The sequence below is a fragment of the Enhydra lutris genome, unplaced genomic scaffold, assembly GCF_002288905.1.
Source record: "Enhydra lutris kenyoni isolate GAN:26980312 unplaced genomic scaffold, ASM228890v2 scaffoldscaffold49, whole genome shotgun sequence".
NCBI classification, from domain to species: domain Eukaryota; kingdom Metazoa; phylum Chordata; class Mammalia; order Carnivora; family Mustelidae; genus Enhydra; species Enhydra lutris.
Genome location: NW_019154133.1, coordinates 10,766,651 through 10,783,842, shown reverse-complemented (window position 1 = coordinate 10,783,842; position 17,192 = coordinate 10,766,651). Strand labels below are relative to the sequence as shown.

The window sequence follows — 17,192 nt, the reverse complement described above, 5'->3', positions numbered from 1 at the left end:
AAAAATTTTTTTGAAGTGGGTATAAGTCTGAAATTATATAGTTTGGTTTTGTGGTTCGTCAAAGGCTCTGAGGACAGAAAAATCTAGGGAACAAGATCAGAAGAGAGGGAAAGCAATGGGAGAAAAGTAAGCAATGTATGGTGCAAGACAGACAGGAAGGTGGGAGAGGAAATCCACAGAGGAAGAAAGAGAAGGGAGAATGACAGGCAGGGGGCCAGACAGAAAGGCTGAATGCATTTCTGAGGTACCGTCCTCTGTACTTGACTTCAACTACAGGCTCCAGAGGCAACCATTTGTTTTCCATGATTATTCTGAACACCTGAGGAACTCTGTCAACACTGTTAAGAGCTCTTCAACAGCTCCAGAACTTGGGCCTCTGAGTTGATAACAAGCAGAACTTTCTGCCAAAGGAAAATAAAAACTTTCAACCACTGTAACAGTAATCAGAGCAGACCATCTTTAAGTCTTAAGAAAATCAAATCAGTGGGTCACATTCTCTCATCCTAAGTTTCTCTACCCCTGCTTTGAAGACGGGGCATTGAATTTCAGCTGCCTTTTATTCTGGGATTTGCAGTCAACACTGGATTTCCTATAATAGAAAGTTTTGATCAGTAAAAGAGATATTGTGAAATTTAAGTCTTATGACCTCTCTTCACTTGAGACACACAACGTACAAAAAGGAAAGTCACTGGAAATCATCTGTGAAATTATCTGAGACAAATGGTGACTATGACATAGCATTTATGCTTTTAATAATGATTTTTGTAAAAAGATTTTATTTATTTGACACACAGAGAGAGATCAGAAGTAGGCAGTGAGGCAGGCAGAGGGAGAGGGGAAACAGACTCCCCGCTGAGCAGAGAGCCTGATGCAGGGCTCGATCCCAGGACCCTGAGATCATGACCCAAGCTGAAGGCAGAGGCTTAACCCACTGAGCCACCCAGGCCCCTAATAATGACTTTGATAAGAAAGCAAGTCCCACTAAGCCCTGGCACTGACTGGAACAGGAGATGTTTGTGTCAGTGTCGGGGTTTGTTCTCACCCTTTTCAGAAAACTTCTAATCTGATATTCTGGTCAGTTCAAAAACTGCTTATCTTTTTCACATTAAGATGACATGATATTCCAGAAAGAGTAAATTCATTTTATATGTATTTGTAGCCAAATTAAAAATGGATTAGCCTTTGTTTATTATTCATACGGACTGTTCACATAATCTATGTGAATTGCTGAGATGTCATTGAGTCTACAACCAAGTTATTTAATGGAGAACAAACAATCAGATTCGCTACCAGAACTGCCCCATCTCTAATATTTTCAGTTGTTTTCCCTGATCCTGATACTGTTGCTCAATTTTGTGTATGTGTATATATACCTATTGCCTTGTCACCCGAATACAAAATTTGGGCATGGGCATCAGTGGCATCCAAGATACATGCTGTGAGGTTCAGAAAAGGTGGGACCAACAGTTCTACACATTCCGGAGTTAAAATTTGCTGGAGAAGACAGAACATATGAATAGGGAAACAGTTAATTGCTAGCATTTACTTAATAGACACTAGGGTAGCTTTTTTTTTTTTTTAATATTTTATTTATTTATTTGACAGAGATCACAAGCAGGCAGAGAGGCAGGCAGAGAGAGAGGAGGAAGCAGGCTCCCCTCGGAGCAGAGAGCCCGACGTGGGGCTCGATCCCAGGACCCTGGGTTCATGACCCGAGCCGTAGGCAGAGGCTTAACCCACTGAGCCACCCAGGTGCCCCTCTAGGGTAGCTTTTAATCTCAGTTTTCTTTCTGTGACTGGAAAGCAAACTTAAAATGAGAAATATAAATTTTCTTATTCTGTTCAGATATACCTCCCTGTAGTGAGCACCTCACATAAACTATCTCATTGAATCATCATAATACTGCTGTGGTACTGTAGATACTGATATCCTCATTTTGCAGAGCAAGAAATTAAGGCTCAGAGAATTTATTTGCCCAATCACTGTGGCTCATCATTGTTTTTGTAAAAATAGGTATTTTTGTCATCTGTGATGACAGTGTGTATGTATTTACCTAACATATTTCTGTCACCATGTGGTTGGAAAAAAAAAAACTCTCAATTCAAGTGTATTTATGGGTGGTATAGGAAACATTTCTTACATAGTCCAGCCACCATTTTTTTTCATAAATGTGACTTATTTTAATTTCAGAGGATACTTGACTTCCAGATGGAGAAATAAATTTAACTTATAGGAGTGGAGAAATCAGAGACATGCAGACATTGGTGTGTATCTTAGGAGAGAGTTCTAATTAAAGGACCTCTTAAATCTAAGAGTTTTTCCCCTTGGTGTAAGGGCATTGGCTATGAAACATGGTGTTTTACATTAAAAGTGTGTTTTGGATGTATTGCTTGAAGCGCCATGATTTTCTGCAAAAACATAGGAGAAGATCAAATAAGAAGATCCTTGCTGCTGAAGATCAAAATAATAGATCAACAAGAGGGACTAACTAGAGCAGTTATGTCTTAAAGAATTAGTACCCAGGAGAAAAAGCTGTGGAGCAAAAGAGTACACACACACACACACACATTCTGACAGATACTATGTACACACAAACATACACACATTTAACTCGTTAAACATGGATTCATTTTAGGCAGGTCATTCAAATAACCCCATTTATGCATTTTTCTGGCCATAAGCATTAGCCCTATTAGATCTTTTGTCAGCTGTTTTGTGGAAAACAAAGAATTGATGCATTATTTAACATTTATTAAACTCTCATGGGGCGCCTCAGTGGCTCAATGGGTTAAGCCTCTGCCTTCGGCTCAGGTCATGATCTCAGGGTCCTTGGATCGAGCCCCGCATGGGGCTCTCTGCTCAGCAGGGAGCCTGCTTCCTCTCCCCCCGCCCCTGCTTGCCTCTCTGCCCACTTGTGATCTCTGTCTGTCAAATAAATAAATAAAATATTTCGAAAATAAGCTCTCACAATCTATAAGTGCTTGGTGTTAAGGATATGAAAGACTTTGTCTTTAAGAGCTCCCAGCATCTTGTGGGAAAGGTGTTATTGCATTGGTATGATGAAACAGAAGTGACATTCACAGAGGTTTCATGATCCTAGAGGAGGGATATCATGGAGGGCTTTCTGGAGGATGCGATTGATGTCTGAGATCAGTCTTGAAGAGCAAGCAGCAGTTAGTAAAAAGGAAATGGGAAAGGTAGAAGCCCTTCCAGGATACAGCATGAAGAAAGCTCCAGAAACTTGAGACAGAAGGATGTATGTAGTCTGGGGTTGCTGGAATATAGTGATGTTGGAGGGATGAGAGGTGAGGGTGGAGGGGTGGGCCAGACCTAATAAGGCTAACTGTTCTTTACACTGCCAGTAATGATGAATCTTTATAGGACTGAAAGCATGGATTGGGCCAATTTTGTATCTTAGCAGATCATTCTAGTAGCTATGTGGAGAAAGGTTTTTAGGTTGACAATACCAGAGTTTGGGATCCAATTTAAGAGGCTGTTGTAGAAATGTAAGCAAGAGGTGATGAGGGCTTGAACCAAAATCATGGTTCAAGGGTAACAGGGACTGGGTCATGGTGGTGGAGCACTTAAGCAATGTTTAGAAGGTGCAGTTGGTTAAGACCTGGTTCTTAATTGTATGTAGACAGATCGATTGGGACTTCGCAGAGTTTTAGCTCAGGTGGCTGGCTGTGGGGATGTGGAGGGCCAGAAATCTGAAATGGAGAAGGAACAGGAACTAGTTGGGCAAATGGGAGGTGTGGGCAGGTTAGTGTAAGGTGTTGGTTGTTCATCTAGAACGAGATGACCAACATGTAGATATGTTAGTCCAGAGCTTGAGAAAGTGGTCTCCAGTGATAAATTTGGGAGTTACCACCTTCTAGATGTATAAAATTGAATACACAGCCTCTTCTGTGTGTGAAGCACATTGTATTGTCTTTTTCTCTTTTCTCATACCTTGGGGCAATGATTCCTATCTCCATTAATACACGGTAATTACTATTAGACCTCCTGGTTGTGCATGAACAACAAAGCAATCTTAAAGAATGGGAAATGCTTTAGGGAAGTGGAAGTAACCAAGTGATTGTTGTTCCTTTTTTCTCCAGTTGTGTTGGTGGAAATGCCTGCCTCAGAGGGCTATCACTTCAGCTGACACTCCCACAGCTCATTCTTTTGAGGAGCCTGGCTCTGTGGCTTTGTCTAGTTCAAAATGGCAGAAAAGGTCCCCCCTGGCTTAAACAGGAAGACTTCAAGATCGACACTGTCCCTTCCACCAGAACCTGTGGACATCATTAGGAGCAAGACATGCTCGCGGAGGGTTAAAATCAACGTGGGGGGCCTCAACCACGAAGTCTTGTGGAGAACGTTGGACCGGCTGCCCCGGACGCGCTTGGGGAAGCTCCGGGACTGCAACACACACGAGAGCCTCCTGGAGGTGTGCGATGACTACAACCTCAGCGAGAACGAGTATTTCTTTGACCGGCACCCGGGAGCCTTCACTTCCATTTTAAACTTCTACCGGACAGGCAAACTCCATATGATGGAAGAAATGTGCGCGCTCTCATTTGGCCAAGAGCTTGATTACTGGGGGATTGACGAGATCTACCTGGAGTCCTGCTGCCAAGCCAGGTATCATCAGAAGAAGGAGCAGATGAACGAAGAACTGAGGCGGGAGGCCGAGACCATGCGAGAGCGGGAGGGAGAAGAGTTTGATAACACCTGCTGCCCGGAGAAGCGGAAGAAGCTCTGGGACTTGCTGGAGAAACCTAACTCGTCAGTGGCTGCAAAGGTATGAAAAGCGGAGTGTTGCTTTCCTCGGTGTGCGGTCAGAAAAGGGGTTGCCCACCTTCCAGTGAGGGTTGTCCTCTTTTGAGATGTTCCGGTAAGACAGAACAGAATGTGCCTGCTGGGTGCCTTCTGGAAAGCTGATGGAGTCAGATAGAGTTATTCTTCCTGTGAAATGGCACGCAATGGTTTACTCTGTCTTAACTATCAATATTGGGTCAGAACAGGCCTGGGCAACAGAGTCTGGAAGGGTTCTGGTGGCGGTGGCGCTGCCTGGCGGCGGTGGCTGGAATTTGCGGAGAGCGCTAGCTGGGGTCCTGCGGAAGGCTGGGGCCTGGGCTCCTTCCTGGATAGAGGCGAGGTCTGTCTTTGAGGATAGAGGAGGTGCCTCCTGGCCTGGTTCTCTAGAGGAGCAGTGAAAGAGAGAGTGTGACCCCGTGTAGCTCAGAGGGCTGCTAGGCCTGATGCCTGAGAAAAGGGCCATCTTTTGGCCGTGTGAGGAGCGAGTCAATGTCTACAGTGCATCCATTTACCTCCCTTGTGAGGTCTGCTGTGATGGTGGTGTTTCTGACTGTGGGTGTATCGTTTTTTTCCACAATTGATGTATTACCCTACCTCAGAACTCATCGTGGTTGCTTACCATCAAGGTAAATTCACGTTTCCATTGTGCCTGCATACATCTCAATCTCAGAGTAAGTTTGTTTTGCCACGATTTGCAGCATTTAATTCAACGACACGATGCTGTTTATCTAATTTTATTTACAACTTTGAGGGTGAGCTCAAACTGATTTTGCATCCCATATATTTACTTTTGTATTGCAATATGAATCGTGAACACAATGTCAAGAGTCGTCTTGAACTGCAGAGGCTTCGTGTTGGTATTTTGTGCATATTAGATGAAAGTGGAATATGGAATAGAGAAAAGAAAAATAGCAGAAAAACATGTCACCATGTGAATTCTTTAAATTGCTTTGAAGTTTTTCAGTGGTTCTTTCTTAAAAAACTGAAGATGATGGAAATGTAATAGACCATATGTGCCTTTTGATTGGAAATTAAGGTCATATATGTTAATTTACAACATGTAAGTTATGTAAACAATCAACTGAAGGCAGAAGGTCGTAAAATTGCTTCTGCCCTGTTTGATATGCCTAGTGTTGCATCCTGGTGACTTCTAAAGGCATTTTACTTTCTGACCAGAACATGGAAGTCGGTGGAATAAAATATGACTCTGTTGTACATAATGAGGAAATGCACATCTTGTAGCAAATGGAAAGATTTCTACTAGGTCTTTTTGTTGTTATGAATAATGTTTACTTTTCTTTATCCATAAGAAAGAAAGAAATGTGCTACACTTGTGGGTTTGCGTTGAGAAAGGTTACTGCTCATTGCAGTGTCAAACATTAGGTTACATATTTGAGTCACTGCTGAGAGTATAGAGTGCATTTTAAAGTTGAAGGAGGTAAACTCTGGATTTAAAGGAGTGTTTTGGATGCTAAATGGTCTAAGTCATTGTTCCATCAGATGTTCCAAAGGGTGTCAGCCACATACGCAAAAATCAGCAGCTAAACCAAAGGAAATGTGAAGGTTAATATGGCTTATTTGCTTATAACAGTGTTATTAACACATATCTAAAATTAAGTACTGTTATAGAAAAGATTTGAAGGTATATACATTTGTTTTTCTGAAGCATTTCCCTTGAGGATAGAATACGGTCAAAAACCTGACTTCCCAGATGAGGGAGTTCACTGAATCTCTAAATTTTAGAATTTAATCGAGTTTTAGAATGTAAAATTTAATAGAAATTTTAGAATTTAATAATGGCCTATTACAGTACACTGTTCTATACACCTGCAAGTCAGATAGATTATTGGAACTCGCTTCAAATTATGTATGTATGGATAAGAGATCTACCTACAAACTATACCCAGCAGCTCAGGACATTGGTTTTGGAAACTTTAATGTAGTTATAAATAATAAATTTGTTTCCAAATTATTAATCAAGCCAAGTGAATCTTAGCCAACCTAAGTAGATTCTTTACTAAATTTTCATAAGGGATTGGTATCTGTTTATTTCAAGATCTACATTTTCTTCTCTGTTTGAATGGTGAAATATAATAGAAATTATTTACATTTGATTATATGGTAGTTTAGTGAAAGTATTGTTCATTTGTCTGAGGTTTGGAACCTTTTGAAAACAGCTCGGTATGATGTCTTATATAAATCACTACCTTTTCCTGTACTCTTCTGGAATCATATAACTTGTTACTTCTCTAGAATAATTCTTGATGAAGTGAGTGCTATGTGTGAATAGTATTTTTACAACTTAGGAACAATCTGTTTTGCTAAAACTGTAGTAGGATGATACTCTAGCCCTCACTATTTGGGTTATGGGTACATCAGGATCCTGCTTATGCTATGAAGCTCTTGTGTTGGAATGCTTGGAATCTGTGTGTTTTCCCTAACTTGCTTAGGAGGTGAGGTATCTTTGGAGGAGAATATCTGTTTACCTTGCCTCTGCAATGATTGCTTATTCAGTTGGGTAGTTGAGTTGAACATATATAGAATGCTCTGTGTGGGCAACACGCATTAAAGTGGACATGCAGAAAAACACTCCCTTCTCTCCAGAATTTAAAATATATTTTCTTAGCTTGAACAGGAATTTCGTATCCTTGAAACCATTTGTTTTCTTCCCTTTTCATTTTTCTGTCTTTTATAATTTATCAAATATTTCTGTAATGAAGTTTGAAGTTATGAGTTTACCCACCAAATCCCTAGCATAGAAGGAAAAACCTGACCTTTTCTATCAAGTATTCCACAAGAGGTTAAAATATCTATTCAGTGACATGGAATAAATACCCAATAATCAATTCAGTAACAGTCATTCAGCCCAAGCTATGTGCATCGACTATGATACACAAAATTATTGCAAGGTCCCTCAACCTGTTGTGTTTTGTCCTTGCAACTTGGCTCTTACAGAACATGCTTCTTTGTGTGACTTCTATTAATTGAACTTTGTAGTATATAAACAACTGAAAAAAATACCAAAACAGAATTTAAACAGGTATATCTTCACTGCCAATATTTCACAAATTAACATTTTTGCACGTACATAGAAGAACATGAAATATAATTGTGCTTTTCACAAAATAATAACAGGGCTAATAGAAAGTGTTCTTTCATAGTTTTCCGTGAGGCAGTACGATCTGGTAACGTGACATGAGTTTATATCTGTATGATGGACTTTGGGTTCCTTTAATCTTGTTAGTTTATGTTGGTGATTGTCTGTATACCCTCACGTAGAGATAACGTACAAAGTTGACATCTGAGGCAATTTGTGAGTGTGGGGCCCACCAAGGGCGCCTGCAGGAGGGCTGGCCCAGAGCTCTGGGTTACCATGACTTGGAATTGCTGCTTCTGGCATGCGTTTCATAGGAATGTGCAAGGGGAGAAGATGGGCTTCGCTGGCTGCCAGTTTCCTGGGCAGTGACTTGGAATTAGACTTGATCCTGTATCTCTTCCAGCCCTGGGCAATTTAGTCAGCCTCTGGTTTGGAAATATTTTTTCTCCCTTTCCTTGGGCCTTTTCCCAAGGGACTGCAGTAGCTGTTTGCCTTTAAATTTTGCATTATAGATAACTTCACTCTAAGAGGTGTTTGAAAGCCTTTAAGGGAAGCAGATCCTATGGCACATGGAATTGTCTTTCTTTGTGATGAAATGACAACCAGCAACCAACAAGGAGCAGGGCCTACCTGAGAGCCGAAAGGAAAGAGACTCAGTACTAGACGGTGCCTTCACTTTAGATCTCTAAAGAAGGTCAAGGACAAAGGACATCAACTGCGTCTTCAGGCAAAGCCACTTACAAGAGGGCTCAGCCTCCTGAGGCAAGCCTCAGCCTGGGCGCAGATATGGATATGGTGTTCGGGGACAATGCTGGCCAATGGGCCCGTCTCAAGTGTCAGGTCAGGAGACTAGACTTTAGCCCTTATTTGATAAGAACAATATAAGGCTGTAGAAAGACTTCTCTGTTCACCTGAACCCATACAGTGAGAACCATACAACAACCCTGTTGGGCATGGTCCAGGGTGGAGGGTGGGGCGCTGCTTCTTGTCGGCTTCCCTTCCCGCTCCTCCTAGGTATCCACAGCCATCACTTTCTTACCTAAGGACTCCTCCCTCGTCCTCTTAGGCTTTTCCCCATTCTCTCCTCCTCCTCTCTTTCTGCCTCTCTCCCTTTCTCCCTCCCTCTACTGCCTTCCCTCAGGAAAGGGAAGATGATTGACTAGAGAATTATTTCTCAACCTTTTTTCATTAATGGCACCCTAAGGGGAAAAATTAAGTTAAATTTAAATTCTCCCTAAAGAGAGAAACTAAATACTAAGGAATAAGATTTTGTCATGAGGGTGGAGCTTAGAGAGCTACAGACTATTGTAACATCTAAGATTTTTTCACCCTTCCCCTCAAGAACCAGTTTTCTCCCACTGACAGTGACATTGATCCCATGGAGAATGCATACAGTCGTGGGAAGGAGACCTGCCTCCAGCTCATTGCCTGCACACACCCACATGACCGTCCCCACTGGCCCATTGGCTTGGCGTAGCACAACACCTAAAGCAAGCATGGGAAGTCTTGGCAGAACTCAGACAATTTTGGGTCAAGAGAGAGGCCTGTATTGTAGGAACAGATGTATGAAGTCTGCCACTGGGACTATAGCTCTCTGGAGAGAGCCAGAGGTCAAAGCTGTGTCTCAGGGGATGGTTCCTGTTTAGTTGCCCTATCGGTGATAACTCCCTGAGAACCACGCTTAGCCTCCCAACTCAATTAGAGTGTGGGCAACTCAAGTCACAGAAATAGTGAAAAGAAAATAAATCCAAGTAAAATAAAAACTCCTGTGTATTCATAAAAGGGGAAAAGAGTGCATAACATTTTCATTCTATTTCCAGTGTATGGTTCACTTATTCTAATGTTTTGGATTGAAAAAAAAAAAATATTGTAACAGAGCCACCAATTATTTCCTTTTAGTCCAAGAACAGAACTTTCACATGTTGTGTATTTGTGTGTGTGTGTGTGTGTGTGTATACACATGTATAGGTTTCCCCCGTTATCTGAAAATAGAGCATTCCTAGGAAATCCTTTGTAAGCTGAAATGACATAAAGCAAAGAAGCAGTTATCATTTCATAGAAGTGAAAATCCTATTTCTGTTTCTTTCGGTTAGTGAAAACAGGTCCTAGTTTGGGTCTTTCATAAAAGCCAGTGGCGTAAAGAGAAATTATAGATAGAGAGGGAAGCCGACGTCTATGTATGTATACATAGGCACGCACACACACAGTCGGGGAAACAGCTGTGCCTGTACATAGCTCTGAGTTGAGCTTTCCGAGGACTGTCTCAGTGATAAACAACAGCAACCATCAGAACCATCAGCGGGCCCCCAAACGGACCAATGCAGTGTGAGTGCACAGGGAAATCGCCCTACATCAGTGCACCTCTCGGTGCCTTGGTGGGACCTGTGCAATCCCCGAGTTCTAATCTAGGATTGCCAGGGGCCTAATTAGCCTACCAGTCATGTCATTTCTGTATCATTTACTGTTTCTTCTTCTTTCCCTTTCCTTTCTGCAGCCCAGCTGTACAGATGAGGTTTGTGCTCTTCCAATAACATGGCATAGGAGTTCAGAGGTCCTTAAAAGCACTTGGCCGGTCTGTAGAGGTTTAGATTGGAGATATGTGGGTTTTTTTTTTTTCTTTCTGAAATACATAATTCATGCAGACTAAATGGTTGAAAGCCTGGAATAAATTAGGCGTTAAAAAAAAAAAAAGATAAGATAAGATAGAAAATGTTGAGTTTTGATTAAAATGTTTCAAATATTCTGTTCCTTAGCTCTAGTGGTCCTATTTTGAGATCCATGCTCCTCTGTTTTCCCCTAAAGGCTGCCCCGAAACTGCACCACTTTTTGTCCACTTGACCTCATTTGATCGGGGAGAGAATGGTGAGAACAGAGGAGGAAATTGATAAAAAGCTCACATCACACATTCTCTTACCTAGGGTGCCATGGGTCTGCTTTTACTGAGAATGCCCTGGTTAAAGCCTTTTGTCTGAGGCTAATTATTAACAGCATCTCCTTTCACTCTTAAAAAGTGTCCCAGTTTGGATGATAAATGATTACCTTACATGGGAATATTTTTGAAAAAAAGAAATTATCCAAGAATCATGCACTTTTCCTCTTTGCTTTTTTGTTCCATTTGAGGAAGGCTTGTCTTAATTTTCAAGCACTTTTTCCATCTCTTTTGAAAAATCATTGGTTTTCATTAATATTAGAGTAAGATTTTTGGATTCCTTTCAAGCTTGGTTTTTAAATCTCAATAAGTAATTATCATTTTCAATGTTAAAAAAACCCAAAACAAAACCAAGGCATTCTTTCTACATTATCTAATGTTATCACAAAACAGACATTGGGAGTATTTAAATATTCTGGTTTTGAAAATTCATGTACACTGCTTTGGTTATTAACAGATTTGTTTTCTTTATTTCAAGTGAGAGACTTTACAAAGTGAATGTTGTACTATTTTAGGTGAGCATAAGTATTATGAAGGAATGGTCACAATATTTAACACTTTCCACTTGGAAGACTCTAGAAGGATTTGACTAATACTTTAGAGTAAGTGTCCTTATCTGAGCTCTCTCACTGTGAACTGACCTTTCTAATGAGGAAAGATACTTTCAAAATGATCAACAAAGTTGATTCTGAAAGAATTACTAGAATAAAAATTGATCAAAGCACGATTACATAGAAAAAAAACCCCTCCAGCTGCTGATGTGTAATTCATGAAGTAACCATAGATTACAGTAGGTTTTTTGGTTTTGGCATTGATTTAGCATTGGTGGTTTTCTTCTATTTGACAACAACCCTGTTGTTCCATGACATTCAATAATCTATAATGTGATAAGGCCTAAATCTGAATGCCGTATTGTATCAGGTTGGTTTGTTGGAGCTGGTTGACTTTGTTAGAGAGTGAGCTTAGCTGGCCACTGAGCACTAGCCTAACCCCATTTGGTTTTTTTCTCTTCATTGTTACATATACCAACTCTTATTAAATGTTCCTGTATTTTATAGGGGAGATTCTATGGTACAGTAGAGCTTTGTGAAACTCTCAGGACACATTCCTCATTAAAAATATCCTATTTAGGTATTCCAAGAGTGACAAAGCTTTTTAAGGTAGCAGTCAGCCTGGAAATTCTTCTTTCCCTCCAATGGCTTGGTCTTTAAACCTTTTCCTGCCTCAGCAGTGGACCAGAGAAGGACGAAGGAGTCTCCAGGCCAAGACAGTGGGCACATTCTACAAGCTGCACTTCCTGTATCTATCAGCAGCGTTCAGCCCTACCCAACTCACTCTTTCCCCACATCTCTTGGAACAGAGTTGATGATGACTCTAGAATTTACAATCAGAACTTTGAAGAACTTGAGGAGACGGAGACTTCTCTGTAATTGCAATGTCAGCCTTGATACACAGATGTGACCAAGCTGGAATCAAGAACCTAGACACAGACCATCCCACTGGGAACAAAGAAGTACAGTGACTGGTACAGAGACAGGTAGAATAGTGGAAGAGGAAGACATTCGCTCTCATCCCTCCCAGACCTTTCCAGGAGGCACTAAAAGCTAACATCCGAACTATTTCAGATTTCTCACCTATGTATTATTTAGTTTTGGCTGTGTCTACATTTTGCTAATGCATGAAGCAAATGTATTTTTCCCCTTAAATCATAACATTTTGATAAAGCACTAAGTGAAAGAACTCTGGATATTACTAAGAACAGAAACCTGAAGTATATAATCCAGCTAATGTTTGTAGTGATGTTTGCATGTCTTGGGTGGGTGAGCCAGGTAGTATCAGCCCTCACTGAGGCGTACCTGAACTAGGGGTGTCTGTGTGTGTGTGTGAGTAAGAGAGAGGTGCATGTTATTTATACACACTGCCACCTCTCCACTATAGCGTATTATATTACAAAAATCCACCTGCACAAAAATACAATAAACTTCCACCCATATCTGGTAATTTAGGGCAGATGCAACTTTGTCATCTGAGTAAGATTAACCTATTCAGAGTACAGCTCTTGTGATAACTGATCAGGCATGAAGTCCATGGAAAGTGCTCTAATGGTCTAAGAATAGCATGAAGAAATTTCATTAGTCTCCTAGGATTTTGTTTCAGAATGCTAGAGGTCATTGCCACCCTGGATTTCACGCTTTTACTTATGTCCCGTTGAGTCACTCTTGACACAACCACAAGTGTTGAATGCCACTTTAAATAGCTTCTCTAGCCTGTGCCACAACACTGCCAAGGACAGCCACGTATTCCCTACACAGCTCGGGATGAGGCTGCTCGGTTGTGGCATCCTTCCCTGAAAGGAACCTCAGGATATTTGCACATGAGTGAAAGAACTCCCAGGCTTCCAGTCATTATTTTATCACTAATTAACATAAAACCTAGGGTACAATTTTGGATATTGAAATGCAGTTGTCTTAGCTGGTATCATCTAAATTAAATTCTCAACTATATTTGTTCTTTGAATTAGATTTTTTCTCTTAAACAGTCGAATTACAGTTTACATCTTAGAGTCACAACTATCTTTTAGAACTGTCTAACTTTTAAAGTGGTGTCCAAGCATACAGTTTCAACCAGAATTTGGTTGGATGGAAAAGTAACTCAGTGCCACCATCTATGAAGTATAGCAACATATTTGTGTGATGAAAAATAAGTGTGTTTCATTAATACAATGGAAATTTTCACTTTGGGAAACTAACAGGAGGCCTTGCATAACATCCTTAAGGTGAGCAACCTGTTCCATTTCAGTGTAGCTTTTAGTTCAGAGGGAGAAAAACATTGTTAGGCAATTCTGTTTTTTCAAAGGCGATAATTTGCTATACTACAGATGCAATGACCTACAAATGCAATGAAAGAAAATATGAAATAGTAGGCTAGAATCCAGTATAATGTGAACTTGCTATTACATATTTACTGTGTAAAAAATCTAGCACATTTTATTATATTTCCTAAGTGAATTCTGCAGGTGTGAAAATTATTGTATTATGTAAGTAAAGTAATTGCATTATGAGCAATATTAAAATTCAAAGCAAAAATCTCTTTAAAGCACCAGTCTTTATTTTTCAAACTCTAGCTCATGAGCCATTATAAATATTTGAAATTACAGAGTGATTACAAAGTGCTAATCACTGAACTCTTTTTTTTTTTTTCAAAGTTTTGTGTATAGGTTATACATGAGGTAGCTGAAAGGGTAGCAGACTGTTTTGATAGGCGTATTTTAATAATCCATGAGGTACACGTATGTGTTTGAGGGAAGAAATGTTATATTTCAGTGGAAAAAAATGTTTTGGGTTCTGTGTTTCCCTAACTTTGTTAAGTTTTCCAGCATAAGCCAAAGCCCTGAACTTTTTCTTTTCTGCTGCACTTTGATGCACACATCTGAATTAGAGTCTGAAGGGTAGATGACACGTTTCTGCTGTTTTTCAGGAATGCAAAACCTGTCCTGCTCCCCACTTCACACACAGCTCTGCTGGTCCCCTCAAGAACCCCCTCCTCAGGGATTGTCTTAGTTATACTTCCTAGAACAACTTTTTATTGTTATTATTTTTTTTATTAGGTGTAATTGACATAGAACATCACATTAGTCTCAGACATACAGCATAATGATTTGATATTTACATATATTGCAAGAGGACTGCCGCAGTAAGTCTAGTTAATATCCATTACCGAACATAGTTACAGAAAATTCTTTTTCTTGTGATGAGAAGGTCTAAGATATATTCTCTTAGCAACTTTCAAATGTACAATACAGTATTATTAACTGTAGTCACCATGCTGTACATGAACAACTTTTGATTTTCCATTTAATTTCTTAGGCTCCAGTTGGATTTCACCTTTTTTAAAGCCCTGTTTTAAATATTTCATGAGGTGATATCTACTTCAATTTCAGTGAAATTGAATGTAGTTAAGTTTCCAAATTAGAGAAGGTTGATTAACCTGAAAAAAAATCCAGACTTCATTTTGTCTTTAACTTATAAACAACCATTTGTTTTTCCTTATCCCAAAGCATTAGAGCCCAAGAGTAGGTAAACTTTTTCTTCTAGACTGTTTAAAATCAGTATCTAAATAGCACTTTTCCTCTCTGTTTGAAAGAATCTGATTCTTCACCCGTCCTGTACCCTTGCTTAATTCACAAGCTCTGGCTGTTAAAATTAAGCTGGTTTTTCTTTTTACTCGCTCCTAATAGTTGTCAGTATCCCCAGAGCCTTCCGTTTTGAGCAGAAATTTAATTCTGGGGGAAGACACTGGTTAAATACCTGATACAGTAGCCGATGCTTTTTACAAGGCTAGATTAGCTTCTGTTTTCAAAGTCCTCTGTGAGGTAGAGTTTAACTTCCTGATAGCATCAGAGAGTTCTTGCAACACTTACCCTGCCTTCTTATTTGAGACCAGTTCTCTCCTAACAATACTGCTTCCTTCACAACCTGGAAAAAATGAACCTTGCTCCCTGAAGCCCAGAGTCATGAAGTGAAGGCCACATTTTTCTTGTCCCTTCCATAATTAGCGTGACCTTCCTCAAAGAGCAGAAAGGGAAAAATTTATATTGAGCCTCGGCTGTGTGACATACACTGAACTCAGGGGTTTTGCACATTGACCCTTTACAACAGAGGTCAGCCGACATTTTCTGTGAAGGGCCAGATAGTGAATATTTTCAATCCCTGTCACAGTTACTCAGCTCTGCTGGTGTAGTGTGAAAGCAGCCATAGACAACAGGTAAACCAACAAACATCGCTGGGTTCCAGTAAAGCTTGGCAGTAGGTGGGATTTGGCCCTTGAGCCGTAGTTTGCCAATTACCACTTTATATCAATCCCATGTAAAAATGTCATTTATCCCATTATGCAGATTAGGGAGGCTGAAACCCAGAGAGATCAAATTCATGTCTCTTGTCCTCTGCTAAGTGGCATAGTGGAATTTGTATCCCATCTACCAGCGTTTCCCTGTGATTTTTCTTCCCGTCTAGTTGCATTTATCGCTCCTTTCTCATCACTGTTCATTATTCCCGTCACTATCCAATATTCATTGAAGACTTTGGTTTATGACTGAAAGTCATCTTACTACTATACCCCCTCGCTATCCTGCAGGACAACGAGCTATCATAAATTCCAGCCTAAATATCCCCCATCTTGAGCTCAGCACGTGGATGAAACTGCTTTCCCTTTGGAATCTGGAACTCTGATGACAACCGCTGAACCTTCCATTTCCCATCAAATCTATACTTTGTCCCTGTTGCGACTGCTTTTGCCTTGACTTATCCCATTCTTTTTCCCCCTCACTTGGGAGCACTGGATCCATTGCCATAGGCGAGGCCTTGACCACCTCATACTTGGTTGGGGGCGATATCACGAACTGGGCTTGCTCACTTCATTTCCCTGCCAGTTCTAATCTATTCTCCATGTAGCCAGCAGAATTGCCTTTCAAAATACGATCGGGTTACTTCTGAACTCTAAACCCCAGTGATTTCCCATTGCTTGCAGTCTAGTTCGAACTCCTGAGCATTGCATTTAAGACTCTTCCCGACCTACCTATCCAACCATGTGCCTTGCCACTCCTCGTACATAATGGCCCAGTTATTCCAGACTATTACCATCTGTGAAGGCAAGGCTCTTCTCTAGACAGATGGCACCCTGTGTTCAACAAGCAGTGCTCGTACAGGGCTACCTTCATCCAGAGAGGACATACTTTCTGTCATTTGCCCAACTGGCTTTGGCCATACCTGCACACAGCTGACACATTTATGGCTCTGTAGCCACCACACTTCCCTGACCTAGAGTGCCCTTTGCCCCTTTTCTACCCTTCCTTATGTCTCAGCTCTTATGTCCCTCTTCCATGATGTCATCTGAATCTCCCTCCTCTACTTTCCCCAAGGTTTTCCCTCATACTTGTGATCTAGAGAGTCTGTGCTGGGCCCATTTCCCCAGCGAGGTTGTCATTCTTGAGGGATCAGACCATGTCTCTTCATTTTCAGTTACTGACACCTCTAACAATTCCCGGCACATACCAAACACTCAGTACTACCTGCTACCAAATGGCACCAAAGGGTAGAAATACCAGTAGGACCAAATGTTTCACAATATTTCAATTTCTCTGTAAAAATTGAACAACACAGCTAGAGGTTGAGTATCACATCCCAGTGATAATACCAGAGTAATGCTGGGTTTGTTTTAGGCAGTTTAAGAAGGCTGGATATCTTACCCGTTTTAAATGGCTTTATGTTTTTGAAATAGGCCAAGAGCCATAGATGTGGGTTTTCCATTTTTACATTGTATAAATTCTCCATCTAGAATAGCGTGTAGGCTGCTCTGTATGCCACAGA

At 40.7% G+C, this 17,192-nt stretch overlaps 1 protein-coding gene across 1 annotated transcript in view; it reads left to right on the top strand.

The window, feature by feature from the left end:
• Positions 1-17,192, top strand: part of LOC111156851 (potassium voltage-gated channel subfamily B member 2) — a 392,038-nt gene that overhangs the window by 23,783 nt on the left and 351,063 nt on the right. The window contains exon 2 of the mRNA XM_022517952.1: positions 4,102-4,784. Within this exon, the coding sequence (XP_022373660.1) occupies positions 4,206-4,784 (579 nt within the window). The 5' untranslated portion in view covers positions 4,102-4,205. The remainder of the gene's footprint in view (positions 1-4,101; positions 4,785-17,192) is intronic.